The sequence below is a fragment of the Trichomycterus rosablanca genome, chromosome 11 (genome assembly GCF_030014385.1).
Source record: "Trichomycterus rosablanca isolate fTriRos1 chromosome 11, fTriRos1.hap1, whole genome shotgun sequence".
Classification (NCBI taxonomy): Eukaryota; Metazoa; Chordata; class Actinopteri; order Siluriformes; family Trichomycteridae; genus Trichomycterus; species Trichomycterus rosablanca.
The window spans coordinates 27,603,450-27,618,356 of NC_085998.1; the positions used below are offsets into that span (position 1 = coordinate 27,603,450).

At 39.2% G+C, this 14,907-nt stretch overlaps 1 protein-coding gene across 1 annotated transcript in view; it reads left to right on the forward strand.

Annotated features, from left to right (window-relative positions):
- Window positions 1-3,773: 3,773 nt before the first annotated feature.
- Window positions 3,774-14,907, forward strand: part of igf1ra (insulin-like growth factor 1a receptor) — a 196,910-nt gene continuing 185,776 nt past the window's right edge. The window contains exon 1 of the mRNA XM_063004128.1: window positions 3,774-3,944. Within this exon, the coding sequence (XP_062860198.1) occupies window positions 3,848-3,944 (97 nt within the window). The 5' untranslated portion in view covers window positions 3,774-3,847. The remainder of the gene's footprint in view (window positions 3,945-14,907) is intronic.

The window sequence follows — 14,907 nt, forward strand, 5'->3', positions numbered from 1 at the left end:
ATGACAGACACGGTAGTTACTCATTACACAAAATTCATCAGTTCACAAGGTTATATTGAACACAGTCCTGGACAATTTTGTATCTCCAATTCACCTCACTTGCATGTCTTTGGACTGTGGGAGGAAACCGAAGCACCCAGAGGAAACCCACGCATACACGGGGAGAACATGCAAACTCCACACAGAAAGGACCCGGACCGCCCCACCTGGGGATCAAACCCAGGACATTCTTGCTGTGAGGTGACAGTGCTACCCACTTAGCCACTGTGCCACCCTCTTAGCAATTGTGGAGATCAATCGCATCTAATCAACTTAAGGTTACTTTAATCATATACAGTGGTACCTTGAAACTCAACGTCAGTTGGTTCTGGGACTGGCGTTGAGCTTAAAAGGCATTGAGTTAGGGTTAAGGTATTTTTCCCATAAATATGTAACCTGTTAATGTGTTCCATGGTCACATGGACTTATATTAAATTATATATTTTAGGCTTATGTAAAATAATGGGGTTGTTTTTGACACTTATACACTGAAAATAACACAAATATAATATAAAACACTGAAATAAAAAGCTGATTCTTACAATTTCTCAGAACCCCGAGCTGTAAAACAAGTTTAAAAGTGAAACAGTGAGGAAAATCCAGCTACACACAGATACATGTGGAGCTCCACGCAAATGCAGATTTGTCTCATATGCACACTTTGATGCACCGATCAAGCCGACCACTGAACAAAGTGGCTGTTCATTGTTAATTTGAAATTAAATAAATAAATGTTTAAGATAGATAGATAGATAGATAGATAGATAGATAGATAGATAGATAGATAGATAGATAGATAGATAGATAGATAGATAGATACTTTATTGACCTCGAAGGAAATTAAAGCCCAAGTAGCATAATACAACAAATAATTAAGAGTACAAAACAAAAACAAAAGCAAACAGAAAAACTAAAACTGAGTATTTCTTGTAATTTACATAAAATGAATAACTGGTAACTGTAATGATGCATGAGGTATAGTTCTAGTGTAAAAATTGAATAGTAATTAAATGATTAAATAGTAAAGTGACATGTGACAATATTGCACAATGAGGCCAATATAGCCATATATATAGATACACATACAGGGGTTGGACAGAATAACTGAAACACCTGGTTTTAGACCACAATAATTTATTAGTATGGTGTAGGGCCTCCTTTTGCGGCCAATACAGCGTCAATTCGTCTTGGAAATGACATATACAAGTCCTGCACAGTGGTCAGAGGGATTTTAAGCCATTCTTCTTGCAGGATAGTGGCCAGGTCACTACGTGATGCTGGTGGAGGAAAACGTTTCCTGACTCGCTTCTCCAAAACACCCCAAAGTGGCTCAATAATATTTAGATCTGGTGACTGTGCAGGCCATGGGAGATGTTCAACTTCACTTTCATGTTCATCAAACCAATCTTTCACCAGTCTTGCTGTGTGTATTGGTGCATTGTCATCCTGATACACGGCACCGCCATTGGATGCACATGGTCCTCCAGAATGGTTCGGTAGTCCTTGGCAGTGACGCTCCCATCTAGCACAAGTATTGGGCCAAGGGAATGCCATGATATGGCAGCCCAAACCATCACTGATCCACCCCCATGCTTCACTCTGGGCATGCAACAGTCTGGGTGGTACGCTTCTTTGGGGCTTCTCCACACCGTAACTCTCCCGGATGTGGGGAAAACAGTAAAGGTGGACTCATCAGAGAACAATACATGTTTCACATTGTCCACAGCCCAAGATTTGCGCTCCTTGCACCATTGAAACCGACGTTTGGCATTGGCACGAGTGACCAAAGGTTTGGCTATAGCAGCCCGGCCGTGTATATTGACCCTGTGGAGCTCCCGACGGACAGTTCTGGTGGAAACAGGAGAGTTGAGGTGCACATTTAATTCTGCCGTGATTTGGGCAGCCGTGGTTTTATGTTTTTTGGATACAATCCGGTTTAGCACCCGAACATCCCTTTCAGACAGCTTCCTCTTGCGTCCACAGTTAATCCTGTTGGATGTGGTTTGTCCTTCTTGGTGGTATGCTGACATTACCCTGGATACCGTGGCTCTTGATACATCACAAAGACTTGCTGTCTTGGTCACAGATGCGCCAGCAAGACGTGCACCAACAATTTGTCCTCTTTTGAACTCTGGTATGTCACCCATAATGTTGTGTGCATTGCAATATTTTGAGCAAAACTGTGCTCTTACCCTGCTAATTGAACCTTCACACTCTGCTCTTACTGGTGCAATGTGCAATTAATGAAGATTGGCCACCAGACTGGTCCAATTTAGCCATGAAACCTCCCACACTAAAATGACAGGTGTTTCAGTTATTTTGTCCAACCCCTGTATATACCCATATACATACATATACTGTACACACATGCAAATACATAACCATAGTATATACTCATGTACACATGCAAATACATAGACTTTTGTTTTTCTCTTTAATGCTGCCACCCCAGCACAGCACCGCATAAAAAAGAACACTGGCCACAACAGATTGGTAAAACATATGCAGCTGTAGCCTAGTGGTTAAGGTACTGGACTAGTATTCAGAGGGTTGCTGGTTCAAGCCTCACCTCTGCCAGGTTGCAACTGTTGGGCAAGGCCCTTAACCCTCAATTGCTTAGACAGTACACTGTGACAGTACTGTAAGTCGCTTTGGATAAAAGCGTCTGCTAAATGCTGAAAGTTTAAGGGAAAGGTTGAGTTTAAGGGTACAAATTTCTCGACGAAGGGCGTCGAGTTTCAAAGATTTTGAGTTTATGGGACGTTGAGTTACAAGGTACATCTGTATTTTGGTCGTTTTGACCGGTAAGGTGATTTTATTTTGTGTGATTTCCACGCTGACCGGGCCCTGAAGTACTCACTCCACTCCAGTTTTTCCCATTCGCTCACGTGTGTGTGTGTGTGTGTGTGTGTGTGTGTGTGTGTGTGTGTGTGTGTGTGTGTGTGTTGTTTACGGCGGTGATCGAACGGAGAAGCGGAGATCCGATCCGATTAGATCAGATCAGAGAGACTGTGTAGTGCAGCGCAGCGCAGTACCGCGACACACACGCTGTGTAATCAACGCATCGCTTAAGATACAAAATCATCAGATATGATCGGGGTCTGATTGGAGTCAGCCTCGCGAGCTCCGCGCGCTGAAAAAAACGGATTAATTTGCCTGCAAAAACAGGTCGTGAGAGGAGAGCGCGTGCAGACGGAGGGGAGGGAGAGCGCGAGCGCGAGGACGCGCAGTTGGTCGAAACCATTTTTGTCCTGGCGGATATTTTGGATGTGGCCCTATTGGGAAGCTCATTGAACAGGGGTTAGGTTCTTCATTCATAATGGTCCTCGACTGAACCGGGACAGAGCTCACGGTTTTCTTCGCACCTAACCCGGGATTAAACTCCACCAGGCCTCGCTTTAAAGCGTTCCGTTAGTACACAGGCTGTGTGAGCTGGATGAGAGAGATTTCTGTGTGCTGCTGCCTGAGGAGCTAGCTAGCGTCGCTTTCTGTTTTTCACAAATGGAGGTTGAAGATGCGAATTGTCGGTACTGGGAATTTCGTCGTTCGAGACATTTTATATGTTCCAGTTTTTGGCAGGAATAAATAATTTTCCCTATTTTTGTACATATTTTATCGTCAGAAGGGATTTATTTGGTCCAAATCTGCCCACCTTGATTCAACGCGACAGAAAACGAAGATTTCTACTCTTGTTTTTGACTAAACCGGGTGTTTTTAACCTAGTTTGCCTTTTTAAATTTACATTATTTATCAGGGACATATTTGTGTTTTTATCTTTTTTTGGGGGGAATATCTAAATGGAATAGGAATGAGACCTGAAACGAGGAATATTTCGACCTTCTTTTGGGGTCTGCTGTTCTGTGTAAGCACGATGTACCAGTTCGCCTGTGGACAGAATGGAGAGGGTAAGTTGGTTGCCAGTTTATCATTTTTTACTGTTTTTCTCTATTTAGCAGACTAACGACTGGCCTCCACAACACGTGGACACCAGCCAGAATGGCCACAGTGTGGTGGATTAGGCCTTGTAAAGTCAGGTAGACCACGCTAGCCATGGGATTGTTGTGCTGATGGTGAATCCAAATTTGCTCTGTACCAGCAGCCTCTCAGCAAAACATGTTTGAGCTCCTCTGGTTTTAGCAACCAACATAAAAAAACAATATATGGGTCATTCTATAATTTGGGGTACATTTCACATCACCAAAAAAGTACAAAAACAATGTTCTCTCTCAATAAAACAATCAGTGGTTCAAGTTAATATATTCCTTTAGTGTAACATATCCACTAGTTGCAAAGCTTAAACATTATTATTATTTTTTTTATTTTAAAGGGACAGTAGATGTAGACTACTAGGTAACTTAGTTGACAGGTAACATAGTTGACAATTTCCCTATTTTGACCCATAACTTCAGTGGTAGACCTTGCCTGGCTGACCACATGTCATTTCTTGAACAGAACAATGTTTAATTTGAACATACATTTGAATAAAAATTATTTAAAAAAATTGTAACCATAACAATGTATGTAACATAGTTGACAGTCAATTAATATACTCATTGACAATGTTCTATTATAGATAAAATATTGTAAAAAAATAAGAGGACATTCAACACAGTTTGTTCAATATACCCTCCACAGAGAGAAATTATATCATGTAATGCTGGTCACATAGTTTTAGAACAAACCATTTTTGAGTTGCTGAGTGGAGTTCTGTTAGTAACATAGTTGACAAAACTTTTGTGGACATTAATAAATAAAGATATTTAAATTATTCAAAAGAGAAACTCAATTTTAAAAATATTATTTTTCTTTAGTATTTAAACTTTTGAAATAAATAAAAAAAATAGATGTTGTTGCCCTTAATGATTTTATTCGTTATTTTGAAACCAAGGCACCCTCAACTTAAAAAACGGACACAGCAAAAATTGTTCATTTAGGAAGATCATGAGAAATTTCAAGCTAAATGAAGCATAGGATGCACATCATGTTTTTGTGATATTACAACATGTTTTCCATTAATAGGTAAAATATGACATTTTTAAAGAAAATAGTTAGAATAAATATAATTATTATCATTGGACATGGAATGTACCCCAAATTATAGAATGACCCATATGTAAAGGTTTCACATATTAAGTTTATAATTTATTAAGCTTTCTTCATTAAAGAAAACATTAAGAATAGCAGAAAACCTTTGTATGTATTGTTGTTGTCTTTCACCATTGACAAGCCCTACAATGACTCTTACAGAGACTAGTTTCAAGAAGACCACCTTTAATCTTGTGAACTCATTTATGAATATTTTCCTTCTAAAAGTGCATAAACAAATCATAGAACTTTTTAATTAGACAGTAAAAAATTAGTATACAATTACAATTGGTACAAAAAGTCATTGTCACTAAAAGTACTAGAAAACAGTGTCTATACAAGAAGTCATTCAGTCACTAAAAGTACTAGAATACAGTATCTATACAAGAAGAGTCATTCAGTCACTAAAAGTGCTAGAATACAGTATCTATACAAGGAGAGTCAGTGAGTCACTAAAAGTACTAGAAAACAGTGTCTATACAAGAAGAGTCATTCAGTCACTAAAAGTACTAGAATACAGTATCTATACAAGAAGTCAGTGAGTCACTAAAAGTACTAGAATACAGTGTCTATACAAGAAGAGTCAGTGAGTCACTAAAAGTACTAGAATACAGTATCTATACAAGAAGAGTCAGTGAGTCACTAAAAGTACTAGAATACAGTGTCTATACAAGAAGTCAGTGAGTCACTAAAAGTACTAGAATACAGTGTCTATACAAGAAGAGTCAGTGAGTCACTAAAAGTACTAGAATACAGTATCTATACAAGAAGAGTCATTCAGTCACAAAGTACTAGAATATAGTATCTATACAAGAAGAGTCAGTGAGTCACTAAAAGTACTAGAATACAGTATCTATACAAGAAGAGTCAGTGAGTCACTAAAAGTACTAGAATACAGTATCTATACAAGAAGAGTCATTCAGTCACTAAAAGTACTAGAATACAGTATCTATACAAGAAGTCAGTGAGTCACTAAAAGTACTAGAATACAGTGTCTATACAAGAAGTCAGTGAGTCACTAAAAGTACTAGAATACAGTATCTATACAAGAAGAGTCAGTGAGTCACTAAAAGTACTAGAATACAGTGTCTATACAAGAAGTCATTGAGTCACTAAAAGTACTAGAATACAGTATCTATACAAGAAGAGTCAGTGAGTCACTAAAAGTACTTGAATACAGTGTCCATACAAGAAGAGTCATTCAGTCACTAAAAGTACTAGAATACAGTGTCTATACAAGAAGAGTCATTGAGTCACTAAAAGTGCTAGAATACAGTACTTATACAAGAAGAGTCATTCGGTCACTAAAAGTGCTAGAATACAGTATCTATACAAGAAGAGTCAGTGAGTCACTAAAAGTGCTAGAATACAGTATCTATACAAGAAGAGTCAGTGAGTCACTAAAAGTGCTAGAATACAGTGCCTATACAAGAAGAGTCAGTGAGTCACTAAAAGTGCTAGAATACAGTATCTATACAAGAAGAGTCATTCAGTCACTAAAAGTGCTAGAATACAGTATCTATACAAGAAGTCATTCAGTCACTAAAAGTGCTAGAATACAGTATCTATACAAGGAGAGTCATTCAGTCACTAAAAGTGCTAGAATACAGTATCTATACAAGAAGAGTCATTCAGTCACTAAAAGTACTAGAAAACAGTGTCTATACAAGAAGAGTCATTCAGTCACTAAAAGTACTAGAATACAGTATCTATACAAGAAGAGTCATTCAGTCACGAAGTGCTAGAATACAGTATCTATACAAGGAGAGTCAGTGAGTCACTAAAAGTACTAGAAAACAGTGTCTATACAAGAAGAGTCATTCAGTCACTAAAAGTACTAGAAAACAGTGTCTATACAAGAAGTCATTCAGTCACTAAAAGTACTAGAATACAGTATCTATACAAGAAGTCAGTGAGTCACTAAAAGTACTAGAATACAGTATCTATACAAGAAGAGTCATTCAGTCACTAAAAGTACTAGAATACAGTATCTATACAAGAAGTCAGTGAGTCACTAAAAGTACTAGAATACAGTATCTATACAAGAGTCAGTGAGTCACTAAAAGTACTAGAATACAGTATCTATACAAGAAGAGTCAGTGAGTCACTAAAAGTACTAGAATACAGTATCTATACAAGAAGTCAGTGAGTCACTAAAAGTACTAGAAAACAGTGTCTATACAAGAAGAGTCAGTGAGTCACTAAAAGTACTAGAATACAGTATCTATACAAGAAGAGTCATTCAGTCACTAAAAGTACTAGAATACAGTGTCTATACAAGAAGTCAGTGAGTCACTAAAAGTACTAGAATACAGTATCTATACAAGAAGTCAGTGAGTCACTAAAAGTACTAGAATACAGTGTCTATACAAGAAGTCATTGAGTCACTAAAAGTACTAGAATACAGTATCTATACAAGAAGAGTCAGTGAGTCACTAAAAGTACTTGAATACAGTGTCCATACAAGAAGAGTCATTCAGTCACTAAAAGTACTAGAATACAGTGTCTATACAAGAAGAGTCATTGAGTCACTAAAAGTGCTAGAATACAGTACCTATACAAGAAGAGTCATTCGGTCACTAAAAGTGCTAGAATACAGTATCTATACAAGAAGAGTCAGTGAGTCACTAAAAGTGCTAGAATACAGTATCTATACAAGAAGAGTCAGTGAGTCACTAAAAGTGCTAGAATACAGTGCCTATACAAGAAGTCAGTGAGTCACTAAAAGTACTAGAATACAGTATCTATACAAGAAGAGTCAGTGAGTCACTAAAAGTGCTAGAATACAGTGCCTATACATGAAGAGTCAGTGAGTCACTAAAAGTGCTAGAATACAGTGCCTATACAAGAAGTCAGTGAGTCACTAAAAGTACTAGAATACAGTATCTATACAAGAAGAGTCAGTGAGTCACTAAAAGTGCTAGAATACAGTACTTATACAAGAAGAGTCAGTGAGTCACTAAAAGTGCTAGAATACAGTGCCTATACAAGAAGTCAGTGAGTCACTAAAAGTACTAGAATACAGTATCTATAATGATGAACTCTAAAATGTAGGCATCTATAAATGTAAGTAATGTATGGGATCTATATTTTCATTTGAGACTTGTTTCCAAGGGTTTATTTACACCCAGAGGTAATTCCTCTTGCCAATTTAAAATTGTGCAAGTCATTAATATAGTTTCAAAACAAAAAGACAACAGGTGGTTCAGACAGACATTGTATTGAATAAGACCACTTTAGAATGCAGGTAGTCAAGTACAACCATTTAGGATACACAAGCACTTTAAAATAGTACTAAACATGTATGTTTTGATGGTTATGTTAGAAGGAAAAATTATACTTAACATGAGGACCCTTGAGGAACTCATGATGATGCATGATCCAAAATAGGGATTGTGTGTTTGGATAGGCCAGGCTGTGGGAATCAGGTGGAATGTGTTCGACAGGATTGTTGGCATTGCTGATAGCTACAATTGTTCACAATAGTTTCTCTTTATTATTATCTAATCTAGTTAAACTTTTTTGCTAGCTGTCCAAAGGTTTCTTTAGTTTGTACTTGTGGGTTAATTTTCTAGGGAAGCTAATGCCTAGTTCACACTACACGATCGCTATGTGTGAGCTGTTCAACGACTCGATCCTAGCACTCACCTACTGAAGAGAGATATCTAGCATGTTGAATATCTGGATCAGTCGGTTGCGACTGGCAATGAGTGTGGTGAGGGGGATACTATAGTTTCTATCAGAATACATTGGCACACACACAAGCTTTACAATATTTGTGAACTTATCGTCCCCTCCAAACCATAAAACCAACACTGCATTACAAAAAATATTTATTAACCTCCAACTCTCTACAGAACAGAACAATCCCTGCTGGTCGCGTTGCCAAATCCACTTGGATTCATTTATTTTTCTCTTTGCTTTTACACTGCACATCACAGCACAAACAACTTTGATTGTCAACTACTTGCTGACGTGCATTTTTGGATGTGGTATCATTAAACCCCTCGTCATTTGTTGCGTTCGTTTTTGTGACAAAACATAGTTTGGGAGACCAGAGAAGCTCGTCTGCGATTCCAGGTGGTGATAGATCGTGTAGTGTAAAACCCCCTATCACCGATCAGTCGTGTAGTGTGAAAGCCAAACCGACTTGAAAGACTCCCGATTACAAGAGATCCAGTCGTGTAGTGTGAACTTGGCATAATCAGTTAAAATGATGAAAACTTTAGACCAGCAAAGAAGCGTTTTTATTCAGATAGTAGATCCGATACTTATCCTAGTTTTACGTCCTCACAAGAACTTAGACTGCATGCTGCAACCAAGCTGTGCAAAGTGTTAAATGCGTTATTGTTAAATGTTGCATTGTGAATATAAAAACCATGCCAGTTTATAAATCATATATTTAAAATCCATTCCAATAATAATTCAGCATGTATGCCAGTGTGTTGAGTTTATTTCTATTTATTCCCAAGAATGTATATTACTGCATTTTAAAACAGCCGTTGCCAAAATACATGCAAATAGTAACACATGTTTGAGATGTTATTTCATACCAGTACTGTAACAAGTTAAGAGTCTGCAGTGTGTTGTTTATAGCAGATTCCCTCTACATTCTTACAGGCAGTCCACATTTTTTTTGCTCTTCAAGCTCCAGTAACTGGAGAAAAATCACATACCTATAAAATGCCTTTTCTTTAAAATGAGTGGTTTACCATGTTTGTACCAAAAGCAGAGACTGCCTGTGGCAGGATTTGATATAAGGCTCGGCTCTAAAGTGTAAACCAGCTGTCAATCCGGCAAACAAATGGATCAGGCGAATCAAAAGCCTGAATGGGAATGAACAGGTTGAACCGACTCAGTTCACAAATCAAATGAAACAAAAGACTAGTCTAAGACAAACTATAAGGCGAGAGCCCTAGGTGGTACTGTGACCGGGATCAGTACGTTAGCTACTCGTCCTCGACACCCACACACATGATCACACTAAGGTTCCAATGCTTCTCCCTTAAACCTTACTAGAAAAGAAGAAACGAAATTGGCTGGATAGTCGGTTTACTAAACAGACTCTTGGAGTAGCTTAGAAAAAGTTGAGTATACAAATGAGAATGCAGTTCAACTTCTGGATGAGCTTTGGTTCCAGAATGGGGCAGGCTGGAACCCTGGAACTTTTCTGGACCATATTCTTCCCAGTCAATCAGGTACTGGGAAGCCCAAATGACTAGCAAAATCTGGGGTCTTGTGTCAAAAACAATGCGATTCTCTCAACATGGTTACCCAGATGCATTATACTGGGGTCATCAGTGCTTGAAATGAGTAATGGAACCTCAAGAGGTATGGCCTGAGATGCATAAATGAAGTTAACTGCCACTACAGAATAAATTAAGGCCCGCAGGGTTTTTTTTAAATTTTGGATTTGGGTTTAAAGAGTAAAAAAATCCTTGAGGTTTAAGGGGCACATTTCCAGTCAATCACATGTCCCCTGCCCTGGGACGAACCCCACGTATTAAGCTTAGGTGCCGAGTTGGTTGCTCGGGAATGCCTCACCTCACTGAACTGGCTGCAGTGGTTTCCTAGGCTGATGGATACTGGTTCCGAGAGCTAAAATGCGTATTTCCTAGCTGCATTACAGTATAAGGTACTGAGAAGAAAATGTAGATTGTCTGGGGAATAAACAATTTAGGAAATATTGGCTTATTGACACATTTATGCAGTTATTTATTTATTTACAGACATTAATTTTGAGTGTAGATGCTTACTTTGGAGTGCAGATGTAAAAAAGACCCAGGCATATGACACCTGTTGATCTATTGATCTGTTTACATTACTGCGGTCCTAGTGTTTTCCTGCTTCTGACTAACCTAACATGACCCATAGCTTATTACTAAACCCCTACACAGCATAAATCCTTTTTTGACCCAGTTGACTTGTTGCTTTGGTATAATATGTTAGGTACTTCTAGCTCAATGGATAAGCTTCAGTGTCTATACAAGTCTCAATTAATTATGTTCAGTGTTTTGGAGCAGGTGAGGTTTTGCTACAGATGTTTGATGGGTTTTATGTCATGGTTGTGACTTGTCCATTTAAGCCCAGCCCTGTTGCTTAAAACTCTTCTTTGTTCATCCTTTTTTTAAGGAACAGCGTTGATATGGTTGATCCATGAACCTCACCTATAATTGCAGCTATTGACTTTTGTTTGTTTGTTTGTTGGGATTTTAACATCATGTTTTACACTTTGGTTACATTCATGACCGAAACGGTAGTTACTCATTACACACAAGGTTCATCAGTTCACAAGTTTTAATGTCAAACACAGTCATGGACAATTTTGTATCTCAAAGTCACCTCACTTGCATGTTTTTGGACTGTGGGAGGAAACCATGCAGACATGCAAACTCCACACAGAAAGGACCCCGACCGCCCCACCTGGGGATCAAACCCAGGACCTTCTTGCTGTGAGGTGACAGTGCTACCCACTGAGCCACCGTGCCGCCCCAGCTATTGACTTTTACAGCTCATTCAGTCCCAGTTTGCATTTAGGTTAATAAAGTAGAAGAGGAATTGCAACTAAGTTTGGAGGGGCAGCCTGAACTAGGCATTGTGGCTGTAGGTTTGTTAAGGTTTATGAATCCTTTATCTATGTTAATGGCTAGAGAGCGTTTTTACAACTTTACAAAGACTCGTGATAACACAGAAATGATCCTTAAATTCCTTAATAATATAAGACTACAACATACATATAATACAAGACCAATAAAACTAGAATAAAACACGTTTCCTGCCATGAATATTACAAATGTGATAACGTAGCATTATAAAAACAAACAAACAAACAAATTTGTGTTTGGTTATACAAGACGCTCCACTTTATTTAAAGGGGAACAGGTATATTTGGCTTTTTTAATTTTAGGAAGTAAGGTGTAAAGCCAGAGTAAAATAAACCAGAGATACCACTGGCTGTACTAAGGCTGTGTTTATATTTGTCGTTCGGTTCCCTTGGTCCGCACCAAGAAAATGATACATTGGGTGTGTCCGAAAACCTAGTGTGCTGTCTACATAGACAGCATTTTATGTCATTCTACATATGCCATTCACACTACCAAGTAGGAGGCTGTTCCAATTCTTAGATGCCTTAAAATGCTCCCTACTAAGGCACCTTAAATCCGAACAGTATTTTGACAGAATAATGAGGGAGCATCCAATGCTGCATCAGCGGTGAAGGCAGTCCCAGAATTCTGTGCGGCACAACTTTTCCTCACAGAAAAATAAAAAATATGGCGGGAGATGCAGAGCTGAGTTATTTTAAAACGGAAATAAATTATCATTGATTTTTAATTTGTATAAACGTGCACAAGTGTCATTCGGGCTTGTCAGCGAATTCAACCGTTTTCAGTACACGGAGGGAGATGTTAGTTGACATGCTAGCGCATTGTGCCACCTCATCCCATTGGTTTGAATGGCATGACGCTAACTGTGTTAGCTTAGTAAGCGAAAACTGATGGAACCGCTGTCTAAGTAGTGCATTCAAATAACGTGACTTATAAGTCGATGACTAATTAGAATCCTCTCTACTGAGGCAGCTGCCTATGTAGGCAGTAAGACAGCAAGGCAGCTCACTAGGTTTTCGAACACACCCATTGTTACATTCAGTCCTGGTTCGCTTAGCGTTCACACTTCTAAATTTACAATTGAGCCAAAATAAGTAAACAAAGGTGATGCATGTATGACGTATGTTCGTTGGATGTTTTGCAAGCCAGTCATCAGAAGGATGCACCACGCTGGGGTTAATACCCTTATCAGGGTTGTGTATACCTGGTGGTATTTTTACTAACTGGAAACACAGCAGGAGTTGGTAAAATGGATAAAGGAGTCAAAACAGCATCAGAAAGTCCTCCTCTGCACATTTACTCTTATAATAATAATAATAAAAATAGTTTTCAGTGCACTCTCTTCTCTTGTGGTGCGTTTAGTGACGCATCTTGTGACATCACGTCATGTGCTTGGTTTGTGTAGATGCCTTTGGTTCATATTGTGTTCTTACCTGAAACAAATTGTACGAGAATTTGTTTGGAAACGGAACGAGACCCCCCCCCCCCCCCCCCCCCACTTCCCAAGCGATCTCGGTCCAGTTATTTGGTGAACACCCGAGTTCACAATTACTTTAATGAACTGCACCAACAGAACAATAACACCAGGGTTTGTTTTAATCCAACTGACAAGTATAAACGGTATTAACTGGGGCACGGTGGCTCGGTGGGTAGCACTGTCGCCTCACAGCAAGAAGATCCTGGGTTTGATCCCCAGTCGGGGAGGTCTGGGTCCTTTCTGTGGGGAGTTTGCATGTTCTCCCCGTGTCTGCGTGGGTTTCTTCCAGGAGCTCCGGTTTCCTCCCACAGTCCAAAAACATGCAGTCAAGTTAATTAGAGACACTGAATTGCCCTATAGGTAAATGGGTGTGTGTATGTGTGTCTGCCCTGCGATGGACTGGCACCCCGTCCAGGGTGTTACTGTGTGCCTTGCGCCCATTGAAAAGCTGGGATAGGCTCCAGCACCCCCCACAACCCTAATTGGGTAAGCGGTTAAGAAAGTGAGTGAGTGTTTTGTACTGATTAACAACTGGGCATGGTCCTCCTAATTTATGACATTACACTGACTGACTGTCGAATGTTAAGTCTAAGAGTCATTGGTTCCATTTTCTGTGTTCTGATTACAAAGACGGTTTACCTGTGATAAAATATATTGCTGCCAGGTCAGTGTAGCATCTTTATTTCTCATTATTCACATTAAGAGCTTGAAACATTTCTTTCCAGTAACCCTGAAATTATCAAACACAGAGTGGGACCTTTGACTTTGAACACTCAACAGTTGTCTTATGCTGTCATGTTAATGATTTTAAATAAAATCGTACGGTTGACTAGGTAAACATAAACATAAATATAATAACATAAGAACACAGTCGTAATTTTAGACAAACAGAATTTCTAGTATTTCTTGTTTAGAGACTAGCAGAACATTAAAACCACCTCCTTGTTTCTACACTGTCCATTTTATCAGCTCCACTTACCATACAGAAGCACTTTGTAGTTTTACAATTACTGACTGTAGTCCATCTATTTCTCTGCATGCTTTGTTAGCCCCCATTCACCCTGTTCTTCAATGGTCAGGACCCCCACATGACCAGTACAGAGCAGGTATTATTTAGGTGGTGGATCATGCTCAGCACTGCAGTGACACTGACATGGTGGTGGTGTGTTAGTGTGTGTTGTGCTGGTATGAGTGGATCAGACACAGCAATGCTGATGGAGTTTTTAAACACCTCACTGTCACTGCTGGACTGAGAATAGTCCACCAACCAAAAACATGCAGCCAACAGCGCCCGTGGGCAGCGTCCTGATGAAGGTCTAGAAGATGACCGACTCAAACAGCAGCAATAGATGAGCGATCATCTCTGACTTTACATCTACAAGGTGGACCAACTAGGTAGGAGTGTCTGATAGAGTGGACAGGTGTCTGATCTACTCATACTAGGACAACACACACTAACACACCACCACCATGTCAGTGTCACTGCAGTGCTGAGAATGATCCACCACCTAAATAATACCTGCTCTGTAGTGGTCCTGAGAAAGTCCTGACCATTAAAGAACAGTGTGAATGGGGGTTAACAAAGCATGCAGAGAAACAGATGGACGACAGTCAGTAATTGTAGAACTACAAAGTGCTTCTGTATGGTAAGTGGAGCTGATAAAATGGACAGTGTAGAAACAAGGAGGTGATTTTAATGTT